Consider the following 22,187-nt stretch of genomic DNA (forward strand, 5'->3'; position numbering starts at 1 on the left):
TGATTCCTGTTTTTTATGCTCGATTTGGCCAGACAATGGTTAAAAGTTTCATTGAGAAAAGTTTGTACAAAAGTTTGTCTCTCACTTCCGAAGCGCATACTAATGGCACGAACTGTTTTGGACCAACGTGACGTGCACGAAATTACAAAGAAATACACAACACTTCCTATAGATTTTACCGCCTGCTATAGTAATTGTGTTATGGGCCAGCTTTTGAAGCTCATGTTTCCCGTGTCTGTCGTCTGCTTGTTTGTCTACCTGTGTATCAGTCAAGAATTATACTGGGATAGGAGGTCACCCAGGTCACATGACCCGTTGATGTTCGCACTGCTCAGAATAACCCGTCACCAACGCCTTGTTTGTATTAAAAGGGGAAGAAAAAAACGATTATTGAGAGGTTATGCAAATTTTTGTCACATGGTCACAATGTAAACAATGGTAGCAAAATACATATCACAGTATTCGCCAAGATCTAGGCTTCAAAAAATATGTACTTTTAATGAGGTCATAAGCTTTGTTTTTCGCAGAGAAAAAAATTTTGTACGGCCCATAGTACTTGTCCCGCACGCATTACTGTCGTTTTGACGCCTTTTCACTCGGAAGACTGATTTTCGTTGACACCAGTGTCGTTGTAGATAGTATATGTTTTTGTCAGTGTTCACAGTAGAGCATTCTACTCGTTTGGTATCTTGTTCCTCTTCCATTATATGTCATTGTCAAGATACGTTGCAGTTCATACGAATTGTACAGTAAGGACTTGAGGCAAATAATTGATTGTTAATAAGTGCATCAATCCATCCTATGGGAAAAATTATCTACTTGGCCTAGTCTGTCTCCTTGATCAAAAGTTTTTTTTCATTTTCGTATAAAAAGTTCAAGCGAGGTCATTTTAAAACCTTGCCATCTATAAAGACGTTATGGCGTGTATACCGTAGTTGCGACTTGTAATCTTATGTATATTTGGCAGTTTTTGTATTTCAGTATAGCCGGTGTACACTATGCCCTCAAGTTGACCTCAGCTAGACATTCAATCGCAGAAACCACCAAAGTCTTTGAATTGGCTGGTCACATTTGCATGTAGAGAGCTTCAGGTTTAACATTTCGGTACGAACCTCGCCTCGCCATCTTGGTCATGTGATCGAAGTGATCATCTTTAGTCACAGTGGTAGTGTTACGAAATGAATTCACAAAGAAATGTGAATATATCATAGTATTTGCATGGCATACCAAAAAGTCAACTAGAAAAAAATAAAAGCATGTGTCAAGACCTAAAAAGTCCCGTACCTCACACAGGTTTTCAGGTGAACTTAATTTCCACGCAGTCTGCGGGGTTTTTTCACTCATGTCGTGGCATGAAGTTGTACGTTGATACAACTTCCCAAGTACTGATCTTTTATTCGAGTGCTTTTCGACAAATATATTTAATTGTATCATGTTATTAATTTCCATGCATTTTATCTTGCTCAACCAGCCCGAACTGCGCGTCAATTTTATTCAATAATGTCTTAGGGGTTCTGTGGACTGAAAGATTACCGTGTGCGGGTGCTTTGGCGCTCCAATGACCTCCGACTATATACACCACGAGAGAAGCATAGTGTGGGTTGCAGCATTCAACAATAATAACAACAAATAAAGGATCACCTATGATTGGCACACAAGACGTTACCAACATGTAAATATTGAACAAGAAATGCTTTAAATATTCGACGTCACTGCAAGTACTGACTGTTTTTTTATGAAAATCGAATCCATTCATACAGTATGAATAATCATCTACCATGTTCAAAGCATGTGCCCTAGAGGTGATGTTGTATATCTTATGGCCAACTTAGATTTATTTGTTCGTTACCTGTCTGTAAGATTAGAGAGAACGTGGATTGAACACAGCAATTTCATGTTGATTGCTAAAACAAATAGTTATCAAGACAAATATCCGGCCCATCAAGCCTAAGAGCTGTACGCAGTGAGGCAAATTGTAAGAAGGGAGCCGACATTATTTACGGCCTGGGGGTCGGACTCACTGCCTGGAAAATCCGAAATCGTTGAGTAGACCCCTGTTTTAGCCCATGTATATAATATTATATTTCATTTTATTCTCACAGATGTTAATGAAGGTACTATACGGCAAATGACATGTAGAAGTTTTATGACAAAGATACTGCTCATTTGCATATTTAATAAACTTTCCTAATGAGGGATATATCAGAATCAACTGGAACAAAGTTGACACAACTTGCTATGTACACTGCAGATATTACAGCAAAGCATTACTAAAATTCGGTTAACGTTTTTAGATCAGCTTATCACTAATTTGCATATTTGCATAGATTTTCAGACAATTACAACATGGACAGAAACACACGAACATTTTTTGTTCATATCTGTATTTTAGAAAGTCGTCTTGCTTTGGCCAGTTGAGTAGTCCCAAATAATGGTGATATTTTGACAACTAATAAGGCCAAAAAAGAAGAAATGTTTTGCTGGTAGCTGAATCGACCATAGAAAAAAACAGCCGATCCTGGTCAATTTTTTTGCATTAAATTGCAAGAAAACATTTTGAAAGTTTGCAAAGCTACCCCTGCTAATCTCATGGTGGTACCCTTCCACTGCGTTATCCAACAACTAGTATTGAATGGAAAAAAATTCATTGATTTTAACAGTTCCCCAATGACCTTTAAAGTGTCCCCTGGTATTTATGATGATTATATATTTCAACTGCTATATCCAACTTCTGTTCTTTTATTGTATAAATCAGTTTGACTTCTGAAATGTCCCATGACCTCACAAATGTCTCACGGTTATCTGATGATTATATGTTCCCAGTGCTATATAGATTTTTTTTTTTTTTGCATTGAATTAGAGCTAATTCTTTTACTTACTAGTGCCGGCGATGACAACTTCGATGTGATTTGATACCCTGATTATTGTACGCTTTTACTGCTTTTTTAACATATAAAGTGTCTCCAATGACCTCTAAAGTGTCCCGTGAGAATTCTAATGATTATATTCTTCCACTGCTATATTCGGTACTTTCATTTAATAAAAGCAAATAATTTGACTCAAAAGTGTCCCAGATAAGCTCTAAAGGGTCCCTTGATAATCTGACAATTTTTCCGCTTCCACTGGAATCAAATTGATTTCAAAAGTGTCCCATGACCTCTAAAGACCCCTTGATTATCAGCTCATTATATGCTTCCACAGCCACATAGAACTAGAATCCGTGAATTCAAGCAAATTGGCTGACTCCTAAAGTGTCCTAGTTGGCATCTAAAATCTTCCTTGGTAATCTGATTACGTTACACTTCCAATGCTTTTCCAATTTTGCCTCAAACATTTCCTAGTGACCCGTTTAGTGTCTCCTGTCCCGACCCTAATCTTATGCAACTTCAAGTACATATTAGCGGCAAAAAGTATGACCTCAAAACCCACCCCTTGTGGGGGAGGTATATTTTTGAAAAATACTTGCCTCTCCCCGTTAATTCTTCATCTGTCCAAATCTTGTATTTTTATACCATACTTGAAGTAGTAAATTGAAGAGATTAATATACAACTTTAAAAATGTAAATATGACCACAAATTTGTTCCATATAGTAGGGTAGGTAATTAGCACCAGCCCTCTTCTTGGTTAATCTGTTCCAAGCAACATTATTTTATTTTCATACCCAACTTGAAGAATCAAATAACCGCCCTTGTATGACTACAAAATTGTGCATGTTTTCAACAGTTTCGCTCTGAGGTAGGTATAGTTAGGAAAAAAACTTTACCCTCCTTTTGTGTATTCTGTTCCACTAAGCATTAAATACGTATGACTTCGAAACACGTATATGACTTCACATTTCCCTTAATTTTAGTATCTGTATATTAAAAACTACGAAAATAGCCATCCCCATATTGTTTAGAGCTCTAATATTGTATTATATGTCAAACTTAAAAAATTAATCAGTAGCAATTAGTATGACTGTACACGTGTGCGTGTCATCAACAGCATCCTTCTCTAGGGTAGGTCTATTCTCACTAAAGCTCTAATATGGTATTTTTGTATCCAGCTTTAAGACTTAAGAAGCAACAATTACTGTGACCTCAAAAATATGCATATCTTCAACAGCATCTCTTGATAGGAAAGGTATGTTTTTGAAAAGAATATAGCCCTCCCCTTTATTTTTTCCAAAGCCCGAATCATGTATGTCTATATCCTGTTTGAAGAATTAAATAGCAGCAACTTTTATAACCTCAAAAATGCATATGTCTTTAACAGCACCTCTTTATAGTGCGGGTTTTATTTTGAAAATAACTAGCCTTCCCCCTTGGTAATTCTGTTCCAAGCCCTAATCTTGTATTGTTATATGCAGCAATTAGCGTGATGCTTTTTCTTAGAAAAGAAACGATAGCCCCCCCCCCCCTTAATTCTGTCTCGAGCCTTCTTGTATTTTCATATCCATTCATGTATTTAAATGCATCCATTAGTACGACTTCAAAAATGTCAATTTGACTTAAATGCATCCCTTTATAAAGTAGGATATTTTTTTAAGATAAGCACTGGTCCCCCTCCATCGTTTATTATCTCCATCCCTTATCTTGTATTTTCGTATTCAACTTTCAGTATTAAATAGCAGAAACTATCATGACTATGAAAAGCGTCCCATTATCGGGTAGGTAATGCCAGACTTGAGTTTAACCTTATCTATCAATCTTACTGCATTTGTAGCTCCGGGACATGTTTGAGGTCCGGGATATGTTTGAGGTCGTTGAAACGAGGAACTGAAAATTGCGTGACATTTGTGTGTCAAAGGTCGAATGCAAATCAGCTTGAGTCATGACCTTACGACGGAATGCCAGACACGCCTCTGCGTCTGTACATCGCCTTCACAAACATGGCCACCAGGACAAGATTAAATTCTTCACCCATTTCCGTTTTCTTCTGCTTTTTGCCATCATATTAACATATTACTTCGTATTGCATTGCCATCGCGCTATCACAGAAGAGAAGCCTAAAGTCATGTGAGTATCAGCATCAGCGAATTCCAAGAATCTGTTTCATGCACGGCTTCATATCCGTGATAGTGACTGAAATTACAGTGAAGTTTTCTTCTAACACAAAAGATTAGGTTTCATTCCAAGATTTGGAGCAGTAGGATTACATTGAATCACTGAAAAATGATGATTTCATTGCATGGTGATTTCTTTACATGTCAAATGTGATCGACTTCCCCAATTCACGTCTTCTCGGCTTCCGATTGTAGAGTTACCCTTAAAGTAAGCGGTTTCGTTTAGCCGTTTTACACATAGCGTTATCCGTCCTATGAATCTATAGTAACATTTAATGCCATGACAGGGCAATGTTTGAAAATTAATCAATTCCAAGTTGCTCTGTTGATGTGTTTCTGTCAAGATCATGTGCCTGCGTTCGCATTGTGGTCCATATTTTAATTAGTGCTGATGGAGTTGTTTTGACCTTTGTCAAACACATAATTCACTCTGAGTTGACCCATCACGTACCGGGGCGTGGTTGAGCGCAGAATCTGTAACGACGCTCAGAAATTGTGACAAACATCGAATCTAGAACGTACGTTCAGGGATTAAGTGCTATCTAAAACATTTTATCTCTCCAATAGCTTTATAAATTACGAAATCCAAAGTACATTAATCATGAATGCATTTTAAGAAGGGAAAATACAGGAACCAACATTAAATTTTACAAATATGCATGACAAGTCTTAATTCATACCTTAAACAGATACAAGTCTCTCGGGAAATCTAATCTGCTTTTAGCTTATCCCATATTACAAAAGTTTGTTGACCAGATTGATTTTAAAAATATTAAGTTTGGCTCTAGGGAAATGTAGCTTATTTTGAAAGTTACATAAGAGCCAAAATCATTTACCGTGAACTGCCAGGTATTACGCTTCGGGGACAGATATTCGGACTATCAAATTTAAAGAATTCTTTTCCGCTTTACTGCTTCTGGTCGCTCATTTTGAATCTCTTGACGTAAGTAAACTTGTAATGGTATTAATGTTTTGAAAACCAAAATTTCAATTTTTCACCAAAGAGCTAATGTGACAATTTTCGATTCCAAATATCAGTAAATTGTAGGTGATTTGTTTCTCCAGCTTAGTACTAAACTTTACGAGGTGACCACTAACTTTTTCTGTGTCGCTAAAAAGGTTCAAACTTTTATTAAGAAAAGTTTAAGCTAGAGTTTCAGTCTTTATACTTTACCCATTTGGACAATTGTTGTAGTGCACAGAGTGCGCAGTGCGCAGACAAACATTGACACTAATTATAACTATCCTACAAGGAAACGTTTTACATTAGTCTTTTGCACGCTATGAGTTTACATGATGAAATTATACACACAATTATAACGTGTTCAGTGTTTAAATCCTTAAATCCCACGGTACCATCATACATAAAGTAAATGTTTGAATATTCAATTAGCGTCATAGCCATGTGAGAAGAGCTAGCTCTCAAAATAATCTACATGTCCCCAGATCAAAACGTAATATTTGTTTAAGCATACATGGTCAATACCGGGTGCTTGGCAATTGAATAATCTGAAAACAGATGTCAATGCTCGCTACCTTAAATAGCTATTACCCTGTGCTAAGGGGTCAAACTGCATGATTTTCGAATGCATTGTGGGTAAAAGTCGACTTCTCACTAAAGCAAGATTTTGAGATAATGATCTCATAAATACTTTTAAACGCAAATTCAATAGTTTTCATGGCAAAACGGTCTGTTTGTTTGTGAAACTATGAAAGTCATGCATCTTTTCATCATTTTAGACATTTGAGGTATGGAAGTCTTGTTTCACCTAAAATTTTATTTTGACTTCTGTAATCTAGGTGTTTTAGCCTGAGGAATTCACCATTTTGAAAATATTGTCGACTTTTATGACTCACTTAGGTTGCAAATCGTATTTTAGGTACCGGTGATTTAACGAAATACCAGCCTCCTTTAAAATGTGTAATTGAACATATGATTGGGAATTTGTCTTATTTTGTACATAGTAAAAATTTTAGTTGCTGCATTTGTTCATTATTAAAAGAGTTTTATTGCCAATATTTGTCTATTAGCTTTCAATATTGAATGGAGATACATGTAATATCGCATCAAAATCTGCCCAAAACTCCAATCCCTTCCAGATAAAACATTACAAGGTCCGCCAGACTATTATTATTTATAATTTTCAGGAGTGCCAGTCAATCATCAATCATTTTCATCACGTTGAGATTATGTTACTTCTTATTTGTTTGTATTCATGGTACCTCAAAAGCTATGAAACCCAACTTTGTCATAGTTTTCTAATTACAAAATCGATGGCGTTAAAGTGATGACTTATTTAACCAAATGGAACTTCCATCGCTAAATTAATCGAAAATCGAACGGTCATGGTACTGTACACGCTATGTTCTTCTGTACAGTGACAGACCCTCTGATAAGAAAAAAGAGATTTATACCGAATGAACAAACTGCGATGATTGATAATAATAACGTGAAATTAGACTGGGCCAATGCTGTAAAGAAACTGTCCATGCCCTTCTGTACAGTGCAATGCAATGCAGACATTGGGTAGCTTGTTTCCCGGCGGCCATGTTTCCAATCATTATGTGCAGGGCGGGTTGCAATCAAAAGAAACAGTTATTGTCCAGTACACGATACAGAAGGCACTTCGCGTTGGGGTCTTAAGAGTACTTAAGTTACTGTTACTTAGATGTACAATGAGCAACCTATTGTATACCTAAAACACGACAGGAAGACCGCATACAAACAAAAGTAATGTCCTTGTTTGACCTGTGTAGGTCATCTGGTCAATCCGTGGTTCTCTCCAAGGTCGTCACTATGGCAAACACTTTCAGGCGTTTTTTTCAAAGATTTCACGGACACCTGGCGTAAATAGAGAGCACACGGGCATAGGTAATACAAGCGAATTAAAAGTTAAAAGATCATCCTCTGAAACTTGCAATGGATTGTGAATTTTGGTAAATTGTTTACTCCTGCAATTTGTAAGATTAATCACCCCTTCTACGAGCACAAGATGAACATTACATTTCGGACATCTCATTGGCGATAATCCCTCAATAACCTTCTAACCAGAAATAGGTCAGCTTGCTATTAAAATCCACTTTCAGGTAAAATATTTAAGAACACTTTTACATTCTCCGAATGCCTCATCACAACAAGGCAGTCTAGTGACTTCGTTGCTGTGTAAACTGGCCTTCAAATGTAATCGAATGCGTTTCCGGAAACATGAAATACGACACCAACAAGCTAAAAAGTAATCACATGACGTTTTGGCCAGGTCCCAAGGCTTCCGTTTTTTAGCTCACGAGCTCACATACGTTGGCTAATGTCAGAGTGATGTCTGTCTGTCTGTGGGCCCGATATCTCAAAAAAAGGCTCTCCAGATCAGAGTCAAATCTGGTACATAGATTCAGTTTGAAAATGGCAAGAAATGATTAGTTTTGGGTTGGTGTGGCTTGCTTACATTATGCGTATTTGCATAATTAATGATTTTAGAAAAAACGGATATACATTCAGAATGACTGCACACAGTTTGATGCGTTTTGCTACAAATATTGATCACACCAAGATATATCAGCCATGAAAGGTATCAAGGGGTGACATGAAAGATAATTTGCATACTAATTAGGGATATGTACCTGAATGGACCCGATCAAAATTGACGAAACTTGGTATGTATATTTAAGACACTATATGGCTTAACATTATTGAAAGTCATTAAGCATATTTACTTCAGCAAATTCCTAATTTGCATATTTAATGAACTTCTCTAATTAGGGATATATATCTGTATTGACCTGACCAAAGTTGAATAAACCTACTATGTAGATTAAATATACTATGATGTAACATCATTGAAATTCATTGAGCATTTTCACTTCAGTCAATTCCATATTTGCATATTGAATAAACTTTCCTAATCAGGGATATATACCAGGATTTACTCGACCAAAGTTAGCAAAAGATGCAATGTACATTGATGATACCAGGTTAAAACAATATTGAAAGTCATTTCGCAATTTCATGTCAGCTAATTTATAATTTGCAGATCTAATGAGCCTTCACGGTTTCGCATATTTCGCTTGAAGGTCTTGAACAATGGCAATTACACTGGATATATAAAGTGGTGATGCAATGACAGCATTTTACAGAAGTTTAATATTTTTATTTCAGCTAATAACACTTTTGTATAATTAGTGACCTTTATAATTAATCTGTGGTAAATATTGTTCATGACACTTTCAAAGAAATTGAAAACATGTGGCAAAAGTGTAATTATATTATGCTACCATGCGCCATTCTGTTTGGACGAGAGCTCATTCTACCGATGCTAAAATACTGTTTGGCACTGATTGCGGTGGTACAACCAGCCCTTAAACCAATATTTTCGAAGTGGCTCAGTAGGTGCATTTGAACATTCCTATCTAAACTTACAGTAATGCGAAACAGTCCGCTTTGTTTCAAACACCGAAGTCTGAATTTCGATACACAGATAAAGTATGGGTCTGTAACTCACCTCTTGGTGGATATAAGTCGGGGTTGGTGAAGAAAGACATCTCTGAAGCAGCACATTTGGGTGTGATGTAAATTTTTGTATTAGGGCAACAGCGCACCGCGCACTTTGCTTGATTCAGCGGAAGTCGACAGCTGCAATATATAATGAAAGACGTGAACATTTCCAGGGCAATGGTATATGTGAGTCCAAGAAAAAGGTGAACTATTGTTGGACTCACACATAACATTGCCCTCATTACTTAGGGAGCCTTCAGTTCTTATGAGGAGAGCGGGCAGGAGGAAATTGAGGGTGATCCATCATGTAAAACATGACTCTTCCCTAATGCCCCTTTCTAAAATGTGACCCTTCCTCCCTCTCAAAACTCAGAAGTTTGAAATGTGTGACGCACCTTGATAGAAATACTGAATTTGTTTATTACACGTAAGGAACTGGACAGAAATTTCAAGGGAAAGCCAGTATTTTTGGGATGGGTCGCAATTTTTCTTACAAACAGATTTGAAGTTATGAAATTTCATACAAGCCTTGGGGGAGGGTCACCACTTTGCACAATTATTATAAGCCAAGATGTGGCCGATATAGTGTTTCGTCCGATGATATCAAATCATAATACAAGAAGTTACAAAAGTAAGGAATTTTATCTCCTGCAAACGTTCATACAGCGCCGCCTGTGGCGGAGGTCAAGAGGTCATCGTGTGGGCTTGTACCATCCTCTTTGGCCCTGAGACGTCCTCCAGGCAAGACTGCCATTTCGGCAGCTGGACCTCCTCTGAACTTTAACAACGCACTCCTCCCCTTTCCACCACATTTTACCATATATGGATTTGTGTTTGGGCCCCACAAGATTGGGGCAAGACAGTGATGTGGGGCCTTGTCCAGCATTGACAGCGTTTGCAGGGGATAAATGGGAGTCTAGCGGGGAAACTATTAACAATCTTCCTCTACAAAATAAGCTACATATGTACTTTCATATATCTTTGATAATTCATGTTAATGTACTATGCTTGAAGTGGGAGGAAAAAAGTGCATTTTTGTGCAAGAAATTTGATTTTTGGATTTCATTGAAAAATGTTGAATAGATTATTCTATGAGAAAACTAAGAACACTTATTTCCAACATAAAACTAGCAATATTCGTTTATTTATAGACGTTTGATAATTTATAAAAGATACTTGAGAGAATAACGTGGCTACAGGTGCATATGTGTATTAGAAATTCGATTTGGAATTTCATATGGCAAACTATGAATAATTTTTTCCAACACAAAACTAGGATTATCTGCATTTCTAGACGTTGGATAGTTGACATAAATTAACTTAATTAAAATAGGAGGGTTACAAGTGCATATGTGTTAAAGGCATTTGATTTTAGGATTTCACCGAAAATGTGGCTCTACTATACATGGGAGTCTATGAGAAAACTGTGAACAATTGTTTCCAATATAAGACTAACAACATCTGTGCATGTATACACGTTGGATAATTAACATAAATGTACTTGATCAGAATAGGATTGTTACAAGGACATACGTGTCCAAAAAGTTAATTTTAAAATTTCATCAAAAATTTTCAAGTTGATTCACTATACATGACAGTCTATGAGAAAACTATGAATATTTTTTTACAATACTAAAGTAGCTAAATATATGCTTTTATAAGTGTTCGTCAATAGATACAAATGTACTTGATCAGAATAGGGTGTAAGGTGTTTGAAGGTGCAGATGTGAACAACAAATATAGTATTGGAATTACGCATAAAATAAAAATTCACTTCTCATGGTAATATAGGGTAAACTATTAAACATTTTCCTTAAAAACTTGCAATATCTGTAGGTAAATATTATTGGGGACTTTTAGGCTGTAAGAAGTTTTTTGACAAACAATAAAACAACTCTATGTACAATTACAAGCCAAACTAGAAATTAAGTTGATTAACACAATGCAAAATGTGATCCTCTTCCTAGGGCAAGTTTGTACAATGTGACCCTCCCACGATTCCTCCGACCTACCCCCTCATAATAATTGAAGGTCCGTTATGCATTTTGCGTTGGTTTATTGATAGCGCCAATATCTTTTGCACCACTAATTCGTCTCGGAGACAGATATTATGACTGTCGAACGTTCACAATATATTTTTGGTTATCCCCTTGTAAGGGACTCAAGTCAAAGCTCATAGAGTAAAGTTTACCGGCTTTTGCAAAAAAATCGAAAATTTGTTTCATTTGTAATATTCACATAGAGTGAACATAGAGATGGCGACCGTCTTGAATAATTTCAAATATCAGTAAATTTAAGGTGATTTGTTTACATGGTACCAAAATTTGTAACGAGTTTTAATTTGATTTTGAATTTTGAAAGAGAAAGTTTGAAAGTCTCAGTGATGCAACTTTGAGCACAATTTTAAGAATTTCAAGTTCAGGAGCATCTACCTTTAAACAATACATATTGAAGTCAATCATAGACACATGGCCCTTTTATGTTGGTATTGCTTCAATGATCGGATAACAGCGTATGCAATTCCGAAAAAGGGCTATAGATTGTAAAAATTCAGACAAAACGTACAAAAGATAGAATAAGTATTCAAGGGTATTCAATGTCAGAATGCTTTTTTAAACTTGCAGTATTCCAAGGCCGAACTACAAAGTCAATCTGACGACCGTTGCAATCCCTACAGCGCCGTGGTCGCTGAACGAAATCCTGAACAATTATGATAAGCTGAGAGAAGTCTTCCACGTAGACGGTCCTTTGAATATGACAGAAACAGACCTTCCTGTGATGAAGAAACGTGCCCAGATCTTATACACATATGAAAGGCCACCTACGTTAAGCAAATCTTTTACTTTTAGTAAACAGGTAAGATTGTTGATGTCACTATTTAACAAATAATATGTACTAAAATGCATACATAATGGAGCGAGCAATTAGTTCTCCAAGTTCCCTGTCATTTAAATGTACTTTGCAAATTGATCTTCTGTAATGACAACATGAATGCAAATTATAATTTTGAGGTTTTCTTGTACTTGAGTTTCAGGTCAGGTCAGTACTGAGCTTTATTTTGGTTCGTAAAGTAATTCAATGCAGTTGGAGTCGGCATCCACAGTCTTTTACATCTCTGTCAGTCTAAACTACTTACTTGACCTTTTGTCACAGGCATGTGCGAAAAGCCTGCGCAAGGTTCCAGGACGGTCAAAATGGTTCAATCAGCGGTTTCTATCAAGCATCAAGCTGTTCTTAGACAAAGATGATATCAACAACTGGGGAAGTTTTTACAATTTATCATTATGTCCCGATCACATGATGGGCTTGAAAAATTTCGAAAGGATAGGTAAGCATAAAACATTGTGGTAATGTTTATTTGCACATTTAAAATGAAGACTTCAAGTAAACGATCAGTATTTATCGCTCTGTTTTGCTGCATTGATGTTTCCGCGTTATGAACTCTGTATTTGGCTCTCTTTAAGGTAGTAAGCGTCTCGAAAGTGAACGACTAAATTTTCGCTCAATGAAATTTCCACCATTTTCTAACCAAATTAAGAATTAAAACATGCAAAGTTTGGTACTAGAGAAACAAAAATACAACGAAAAAGAGTTCCCCTTTACGAAAACCAAGACCTTTTGGACATTTTTTGTGAAAAACTGAAAATCTTAGAGAAATTGCAATCATCATTTTTGAATATTTTTGAGGAAAAATGAACAAGGTGAAAAGAAAAATTTCTAAGTGATATTTTTTTCAATTTTATTCTAGAAACAGGAAAATGTAATGGTATGTCTCCATAATAAATGTTTCAGAAAAATTCAAATTCTGATTGAAGATCCTGTCAGGCTTTCATATTTTACTAATAAAATTAAAACTTACTTAGACCTACATTTATGCGAGGTAGAAATGCATTTTTTTGTCATTTTTGATTATTGATACCTTCAAATGTTGATGGAGACAGTTTTTTCTTTGAAAATATACACATAGTAGAACAAGAGCTCTCATATGTGAATAATTCTTTTGAAAAATACAGTTTTAGTTTACATAGACGGGTTAAATGGTATTTTTTCTTGGAAAAAAAAATCATTTTCATGACAATCAAATATATACTTATTTTTTTCTTGAAAAAATCAATGTTTTATGTGATTAATGTCTGAAACATTGAAATTGATGACATTCAACATTGGCCAATCTCCAATCTCCTGATATTTACCGATGTTTAAATTCAAAATTGCCGCCTTCCCTATGTCATCTCTGGAGAGAAAAATATTATTTTCGATTTTCGAAAAACTAAGACGGTGAAAAATTCCATTACACCAAGAGCTTTAAAATGTGCCACCACAAGTGGTAGATTAGTAAGAAATTTACAAATTTGAGACAAAATGTCTGTTCCCGAGGCGCATTCTACCTTAATTGTTTCAAACCAACAGAACAGTTATCATCACCTTAATCCCATCTTTCAAAGGTACACTCACTGAACACCTTATCCCAACTTTCTGAAAAAAAATCACCTCTTGGCACGGATACTGATAATAATATGCACGTTATGTTCTCATTGTGCGTTGCAAGGGCTGATACGTCTTGTCAACAACGACAATTATTCTACGACTCCGATAACAAACGTCACATCACCAAACAAATGCGTTCGATGTGCCGTTGTTGGAAATAGCGGAGTACTGCGTGGGTCAAAAGCTGGACCTGAAATTGACTCCTACGAGTATGTGTTCAGGTAAGTTACCGTTTATCTTCATACTCTTGTTTATTACCTCATGTCCTACACCATGCACCTCTTGGGTGACATTTTTAGGAACATAATTGTAACGATGTCAATCCTCTACTTGGATCACAACTGTTAAACCGTTTTATGGACAGCCCCGAAGCTACATAGAATATGTTTATTGTAGCCTCGCAGTGACGTGTGATTTCAATGATTTTGGTCTCAATTGAAGTAACCCAAACTATCAGTGTTGTTAAAGTTTCAAAATTTTCGATTTGCAAAAAAAGGAGGGTTAAAAGTTCCTTACTTTAAATGTTCTAAAACGAGCCACCAAGTATTGGAACAATTTTAAGGTATACTGTCACCTGTTCCAATTTTGCCACAATTATCATGGAAAGAAAAAATCTAACCAATCACAGATTTTAAGCGGGTGGCCACTTTTTAAAAACAGTTCATTCACATGGGCATTTTGAATACTAGGGAATGCCCCTTTGACCATATATGGGCATGTTTAGATTACAGGTGACTGTATACCTTTAAGAGACTGAGTCTGAATTTCTGTCCCCGAGGTGCATTCTACCTTAAAAGTAAAATTTTTGGGAGGTTTGTGAAGCAACTAGGACCACTATGGTGATGATAGTTTCTGTAATTATTGTTTAGTGTTCGCCCAGTCTCCTTCAGTCGTGCCCGAAGGTTCGTTAGAAATGAGTTCAGCTTTAACAGATGTAAGAGACTGACGCATGAATATTGTTTATATATATTTATATGTTTAGTTATTGTTTATATATATATTCGTAGAGTGAACACTGCAAAAATTCAAGGGTTCGAGGAAGATGTTGGTAGCAAAACCAGCTTCTACAGTGGCTTTCCAAATTCCGTGTATGTTAAAGAGCTGAAAAACATTACGGTAAGAAAGCATGTCATTTCAATATGTTTATCTTATTCGGTTCCATTGATGGCAAACAGACAATTAGATGCATATTTTATGTACATGCAATGTTTCTGCCATTTATTCCCAGTTACTTAGGTGGCCGCATCATTACGTTGCTTTTGATATAGCCTTTAATCTTTCAACATATAACACAGAAGTGAAGGACATTCGAATATAACAGTCGCCAGTAAGTTTGTTTAGTAAATTGAGAACAGGAAAAAGGACATTCGACTTGAAAGAAAATACAAATTTTAGTAACAGTGTAATTTCAATCATTATGTCATCCTTTTGGAGTATGCTGTTAAAGATTTGTAGTACTGCATATACTGTATTCGAATGACATTCTTCCACTATGATAACTCTTTCTATTTAGGACGTTTACTTCATATGTCATTTGTCTGGACCGTATGCGGTACCTTGGCTGGAGGAGTTACTGAATGGAAGCATGGCTTCAAAACAAAACCTGTGAGTAGATTTTGACATATTGATACCAATGAATAGTATCTTCATGTTGGAGATGAAAGAGTTATAAACCTTAACAGGTACCCATCCCACAGAAATTTTCAAACACCCGAAACAGTACTGAAACCACTCAAAATATACTTCTTTCATGTAGTGCGAAGTCCTGGCTATCAATAAGTCCTCAACACATATTTCCTTCGAGCGTCCACAATATTTAGATATGATGACTATAATAGATAGAATACATAATGGAAGGGATACCCTAATGCATAGCGCAGAGTACCTGGTTCACCCTCAGAGGATGGTTGGTTCGACAACCAAGTATGTCGAGGGGACAGTAGAAGGCGGGTTCAAGATTGAAAAGTCGTACCCTTCAGAGGGTAATAGGCTATTGGTACCTAACCCTGTATATCGGTTTTCATCTGTTTGATGATGGAGAAAAAAAGAGCCTTACTATTGAATCAGTCAACGAATGTACATGGGAAATACATTATAATCACATTTTAAGTACATTCTATAGGGCCAGGGAACTTTAGAAAATGTTCAGTACAGTACTAGTACTCTGGGTAATTTGAATCAGAATGTTTCGCCATTCGTATAATTTTTATATGATCACTCTTGCATGACCCTTCCAAAAAATATTATGAAATTCTCTTTAAGTTAAATATTAAATCAATTTAAAATGACCCACTTTCCTTAATAACTATGCCAAGGCCTTCAAATGTGTTATTGTGTCTCCATGTAACGGAAATGTTTCTCTCAATTTGGAAATTTAGTTTAAAATCCCTCCTCTGCTCAGATTTATTTTGATCAGCTTGATAATTGCAAAGTTACGGACTTTAAGTCCGGGACTTTAGATTAAACCAAAAGACCGTAATAGCTTAATTTGGGTAAGTATAATTCCTATATCTGGGTTAAAGTATGTCTGTTTCAATTTCACAGATCATTGGATTTTATCAGCAACGGCTCACTGCTTAATCCAAGAAAGGTAAGAGTACTGCATCCAGATTTTATCAGATACTTCAAGGTACGTTTCCTCGGCGGAAAGGGACGTTTCCCTTCGACAGGTGAGACTTTTTACTATGAATACTATTCAGATGAGACCACGACATTTGCTTTGAGAAAAATGAATTAAACATTCGGTATACTGTATTCTGTAGTATGTGTGGTGTAGCTGTTGGAAATGCTGTGTAATGTTCCACTAGACAGACGTAGAACTTGTGACCATCTACTTTTATTGCCAAGCTCAAAGAGTGCACCTGGAATCTTGTGAACAAAGCATATTATGCACTCACAAGAATTATATGCGTTATTGCAATACTTTGTTGTAAAACACTGCACATCATTAATTGTTCCTTAACCGATGGTATGATTCTAAGGAGCAGTTACTATCGTCTATTCTGTCTTTTCAGGTGCACTTACAGCGGGAGTTGCCCTACATGTGTGCGATGAAATTAAACTGTTCGGGTTCGGCGTGACGGACAATTCATTTATCCACTATTATGACGAACTGAATTCATCCAAAATAACAAACCGAAACTCACAACGCAAACATAATTTCATCAACGAGTGGAATCTCTGGAAATTGCTAGAACGGAATCACATCATCAACCGATTCACATCGAGAGTCAAGAAGCCAAAGGCGAGGAAAAAGGGAAAGAGGTGATGGCCATTCGATACATTACCACAAGAATAATGCACCATCTCGTGAAGATCAACAGTGTACGAGTACGGCAACCGAGAAGGCCAATGAAATAATTATTAATAATTACTCAAAATTGTATAATATGACAATTGTATGACAAGACTTCCAGCTGTCATTTTTATTTGAATATTAAATTGCATCTCCATTGTGACTTTTTTACTATCCTTTCATAATAAAGTCACTTTAAATTTATTTCAATGGCGACATTGATTTCCTTCGCATCAAGTTCCCGTTTTTATAATTCAGTTTGAGGTACGATAATGCCATCGAATTCTCATCGGTTAATTACGCTACATCCCTGGTTCTGATTGGGTAGTGTTGTTTACTTTTTTACGAGTCAAACACATGTATGTATGTGTGTAGTCTGTGTTGTGTCGCTGTTGGAAATGCTGTGTAATGTTCCGCTAGACAGACGTAGAACTTACGTAATGTACACGCGAAACAGTTCTCGCTCAAACTTTCGCTGCAATCACAGCGGGAAAGGACAGCGCAAAACAATATGTGTCTGTCTTAAAGTCTGATTAGATAGAAAGCCATCGTCTTTGTAATCTTCTATGCCAATAAGGTATTTCTCGCACTTGCAGACGAACAACCTTGGTTTGTTTATTAAATTATACTTGCTTACAAACAAAATAGTTCCAGTCATTTGCACTCATTAACATAAGTTTATGACATAATGTTTTGGTATTTTCACTATTACTAGTAGTGCGCGCTCTCCGGTGTAAGTAGGCCGTGATACATAATTATTCATATTCTAGCAAAGAATGTCATATTAGCTGCAATTATTTTTTTTTCGTCAATATTGTACAATAAAGAAGCATCAATACTTGCAAAAGCGAAGATAATACTCCTAATGGAGAAACCTGAAAGCTTATCAAAATAATATTGTGTTTCAGAGTGTAAAATAAATTGTAATTTATTTAGAGTATCCAAGTGTGGTTGGTTTATGACTTATTTATGAAAAGATACGCTGGGTGATATGTTTTGTTAAAAATGCAATAGGTTTTCATAAACATTACAATAAATAGTAATATAGCTAGAGCAGATTTGCTGTCCCTCTCTGTGATACTTGATGATGTCATTATCACCAACCACTTTGACTAATCTATCATGAACGTGTGAATGTATGGCCGATGATAGTTTTATAAGATTGGCCCGTAAAACAGTAAACAACGCATTACCCAGTCAGAACCGGGGATGTGGTGCAATGGGCCGATGAGCATTCGATGGTATCATCGTACATCAAAGCTGGTTACAAAAATAGGAACTTCATGTAAAGGAACTCTAAAGTCAAAAATTTACATTCAAATAAAAGTGAATTTCAGCCCTTGAACCCCATCACTTAAGTTCACTGAACAGACAAAGAATGATATTAATATGATGATGAGGTCATTATCCCGCCATGAAAGGTCAACTAGAAACTTCTCGATAATTGCAGTTGGTTTATTTTAGAATGATTATTTACATATTGCTCAAGAACTCTGTAGTTTTGTTGTACTACAATCTCGATGTACTATGATGTTAATATTCATGTATATAGTTGTAATCCTTGAATTTTCTAGAGGTGTTTTAACCATAAATACTGCACGGCACACAGAGTAACTTAGACGTTCATTATAATTATTATTATACTTTATTTAAACTCCATAGACTGTTGAGCCAAGGGCTCTTCTCACAGAGTGTCGAGATACAACAAAAATATATCTGTATATACAACATGTACATTAAAATATTAAAAGAACAAAAAACATATACATAAAAGACAACATGTATCAAAGGGCAAAATTTCAAAAAGCCAAAACTGGCTTCAGAACTAGAATTTGCCTAAAAGAAGGGTAGAACAATATTTGACATCTGTTGGTTAACAATTCCATATGTTGACACCGTTAAACGTAAAACGTCTCGTTAAAATTTTGTGTTCTGTGTCTTGGTATATATAATTCATTTGGACGTTCCGGACTCTTCTGGAAATATTAAGGAGCTAAATTATGTTTTATTTTGTACATTAAGACTGATTCATTAAATACAATCCTTATATTAGTCTAAATGGTAACTAATTTAAAACGTCGAATAAATTACAACTGGGAGTGTTAAAATCAGAGTCTAAAAGTACTCTGGCTACAGCTTTCAGTACGAAGTAAATGTTTGTTGTAACAATGATCCCGTATGTTAGAAAAGTGGTTAAAATGAGGTAATATTAATCAATTGTAAAAATTCATCTTGGCTTGCTGAGTTAAAAAAAGCACGTATACTTTCTAAGTTGCAGCAATGCTTTTCCCAACAATTTTTCATGAGTTACATCATCACGCTGATCATTACCACACCTTACACTGATGTGATATTTCGATCTGGCTTTTTTTTCTGTGATGTCTCGATGACTATATAGCCTTATTCTTTTTTCGGAATTCCTGTAACTCATAGCAAACTGCTTACGGTAGAATATTTCAACTGAATCACCAAGCCTTCACAAGTTGTGTCATTGTGAATGATACGATGACGCAGACCGATCAAATGGCCGCAGGAGGGCATTGTAAACTTCTGGTATTTCCATCCCCTCATACTAATTGAGGGCTGGCCGTTGTATTCACATCAATGATGATGGCTCCACTAAAGTTACAGAATACAGAAACCTACCCACACAGATCAATATCTCAATTTCAACTCCAATCATCATCTTGAACACAAACGATCAGTAGTCAGGACATTGTTCCACTGGGCTGAATCAATAGTCACAGAAACACAAGATAAGCAGAAAGAACTTGAACACGTCACGAGACCTCTGGGAACCAATTGGTACCCAGAGTGGATGTTCAAAGTCCCAGAAAGAAGGATAAAAACAAGGACACAGATAAATCAAAACAAGTCAACATCAGTGTAGGCATTCCGTATGTGAGAGGCACATCTGAAGTTTTACTGAAAGTTTTTAAATTTCATGGCGTCAATATGTGCCACACAGATCGTTCAACTCCATACGACAAATACTCACCCACGTTAAAGATAGAACTGAAGAGTTAAAATAGTGTGGTATATTTATCGTGTCAAGTGTGACGTATTTAATCAAGACTACATCGGGGAAACAGCTAGACAACTTGCAACGAGACCCAGAGAACACAAGAGATGAGAAACCTCTGCAAAATATGAACACTGCAAAAAGACAGAGCATTCAATCAATCCCGATAACATCAAGATCACCTCATGTGAAGATCACTGCATCAAACGCTGTGTGAAAGAGACCATTGAAATCAGAGCACAAAGGCCAATTTACAACGCTCTCCTACAGTCAGTGGACCGGTCTACGTCATCACACCATTCGCAATGACACAACAGCTGATGAAGGCTGAGTGATTCAGTCGAAATAGTCTACCGTAAGCATTTCGCTATGAGTTACAGGAATTAAGAAAAAATAATTTGATTCCAGAGCAAGGAAACAATGGTTTTGGTTGTATATAGCCTTAGTTTTCTGTGAATTAACACACATGCTATTTTGATCGCACCAGCGTATGATCAGATTCATGTCTCTATGTTGGGACTGATCACCTGAGCTGCAGTGTCATCAGCATACATATCAGAATGTTCAGAAACCAGTGTGAAGTCATTTATAAATAGAAGGGGGAACAGGGTCTGTGGTACGCCTGTACTGACAGAAAGGGGTCACTTGGGGTTCCGTTAAAAGAAACCTACTGAGTTCTGTTAGGTATGAAGTGAAAAAGCGCGTTGTCTGCTCTGAACAACCACAAAGTTTGAGTTAGCCTACGGCAGGAAAATATCATGATTAAAGCCTTTCTAAAATCAACAAGTAAAACGCCTATTAGATTTCCCCTATCGATTGCTTGGTACCATAAGTTTGCAATGTTACTTAAGGCTATTTGAAAAGAATAGAACTTACGAAAACCGGATTGGTTATCTGACAATAAAATTTGAAATGACATAATATTATAAAAATCACCGTAGGCATGTCTTTCTAACAATTTTAGTACAAGAGGAAGGAATGAAATAGGTCTGTTGTTAGAGATATTATCCTTGCGCTGATGTTGTCTGAACCAGTGGATTTATTGCAATTTAAATTTATTAGAAATTTAAAAATGTCTGAATCGCATGCGTCATCCGATTAGACTTGCATTTTACTTGGATTTAAGCTGTTAGCTTGTGCGACTTTCTGATCTTGTTGTGAACGTACAATTTTGCACTTCTTGCCTCAGTGTGCTTAACGTGATGTCAACTAGAGAGTAAGATAGCGGAGGGATAAGTATACTATTGGCTTTACACAGATTTTACCGTTCCACAGACCCATTTTGTTAATCAATAACTTAATATCTTAGTTATATACATTTTGAAGAAACTACATAAAGAGACATCAGGAACTTTACGCTCTCTTTCTGTTATAACAGCAAAGTAGAGACTCGACTGTTATCCGGACAAGTTTGTATCTTAAATATCATCAATTGTTTAAAAAGAGTTATAGTCACTTTGCATCAGATGACTATGCAGTCATTCATTTTCTCATCACTCTGTGAAGTCAGCTAATTACAACATGCCAGACTTCAAGTAAGATGACTTTATTGATGAACTAGATCAGGATGTGTTTCGGTTATCTCAGAAAAGACGACCTAGCGTCATCGGCACTTTCAAACCGAAAAGTCTTCTTTGACGAGAAAAACACAATATGACACAGTAAAACATTTAGTTGTAAAATTAATTATTGTCTGTCTTGAAATGTAATGTGCTTCGGTCTGATAAGGAAATGAAAACGTTAGAAATTCACACCCAATTAGAGCCTGAAAAATTTAAAATGGGCAAAAGGCGGCAAGAAGGAGAATATGAAAAGGCAGGACAAATTATGAACAGGAGGATAACAGAA

General features: G+C 36.2%; 1 protein-coding gene across 1 annotated transcript; it reads left to right on the plus strand.

Annotated features, from left to right (window-relative positions):
• The first annotated feature begins 4,706 nt into the window (after nucleotides 1–4,706).
• LOC139143993 (CMP-N-acetylneuraminate-beta-galactosamide-alpha-2,3-sialyltransferase 1-like) lies at nucleotides 4,707–17,475 on the plus strand. The gene is made up of 8 exons (XM_070714622.1): nucleotides 4,707–4,998; nucleotides 12,159–12,390; nucleotides 12,688–12,862; nucleotides 14,084–14,243; nucleotides 15,030–15,138; nucleotides 15,536–15,627; nucleotides 16,567–16,691; nucleotides 17,037–17,475. The coding sequence occupies exons 1-8, from the start codon at nucleotides 4,814–4,816 to the stop codon at nucleotides 17,288–17,290; spliced, it is 1,332 nt and encodes a 443-aa protein (XP_070570723.1). The 5' UTR covers nucleotides 4,707–4,813; the 3' UTR covers nucleotides 17,291–17,475.
• Nucleotides 17,476–22,187: the final 4,712 nt, after the last annotated feature.

Source organism: Ptychodera flava, chromosome 11 (assembly GCF_041260155.1).
Source record: "Ptychodera flava strain L36383 chromosome 11, AS_Pfla_20210202, whole genome shotgun sequence".
Lineage (NCBI taxonomy): Eukaryota > Metazoa > Hemichordata > Enteropneusta > Ptychoderidae > Ptychodera > Ptychodera flava.

Bases quoted from the DNA above. Each gene is read 5' to 3' on its own strand.
- LOC139143993 (XM_070714622.1), top strand. From the start codon at position 4,814: ATGACCTTACGACGGAATGCCAGACACGCCTCTGCGTCTGTACATCGC. The intron at 4,999-12,158 runs GTGAGTATCAGC...TTAAACTTGCAG, and splicing joins GAAGAGAAGCCTAAAGTCAT to TATTCCAAGGCCGAACTACA. The intron at 16,692-17,036 runs GTGAGACTTTTT...CTGTCTTTTCAG, and splicing joins GGGACGTTTCCCTTCGACAG to GTGCACTTACAGCGGGAGTT.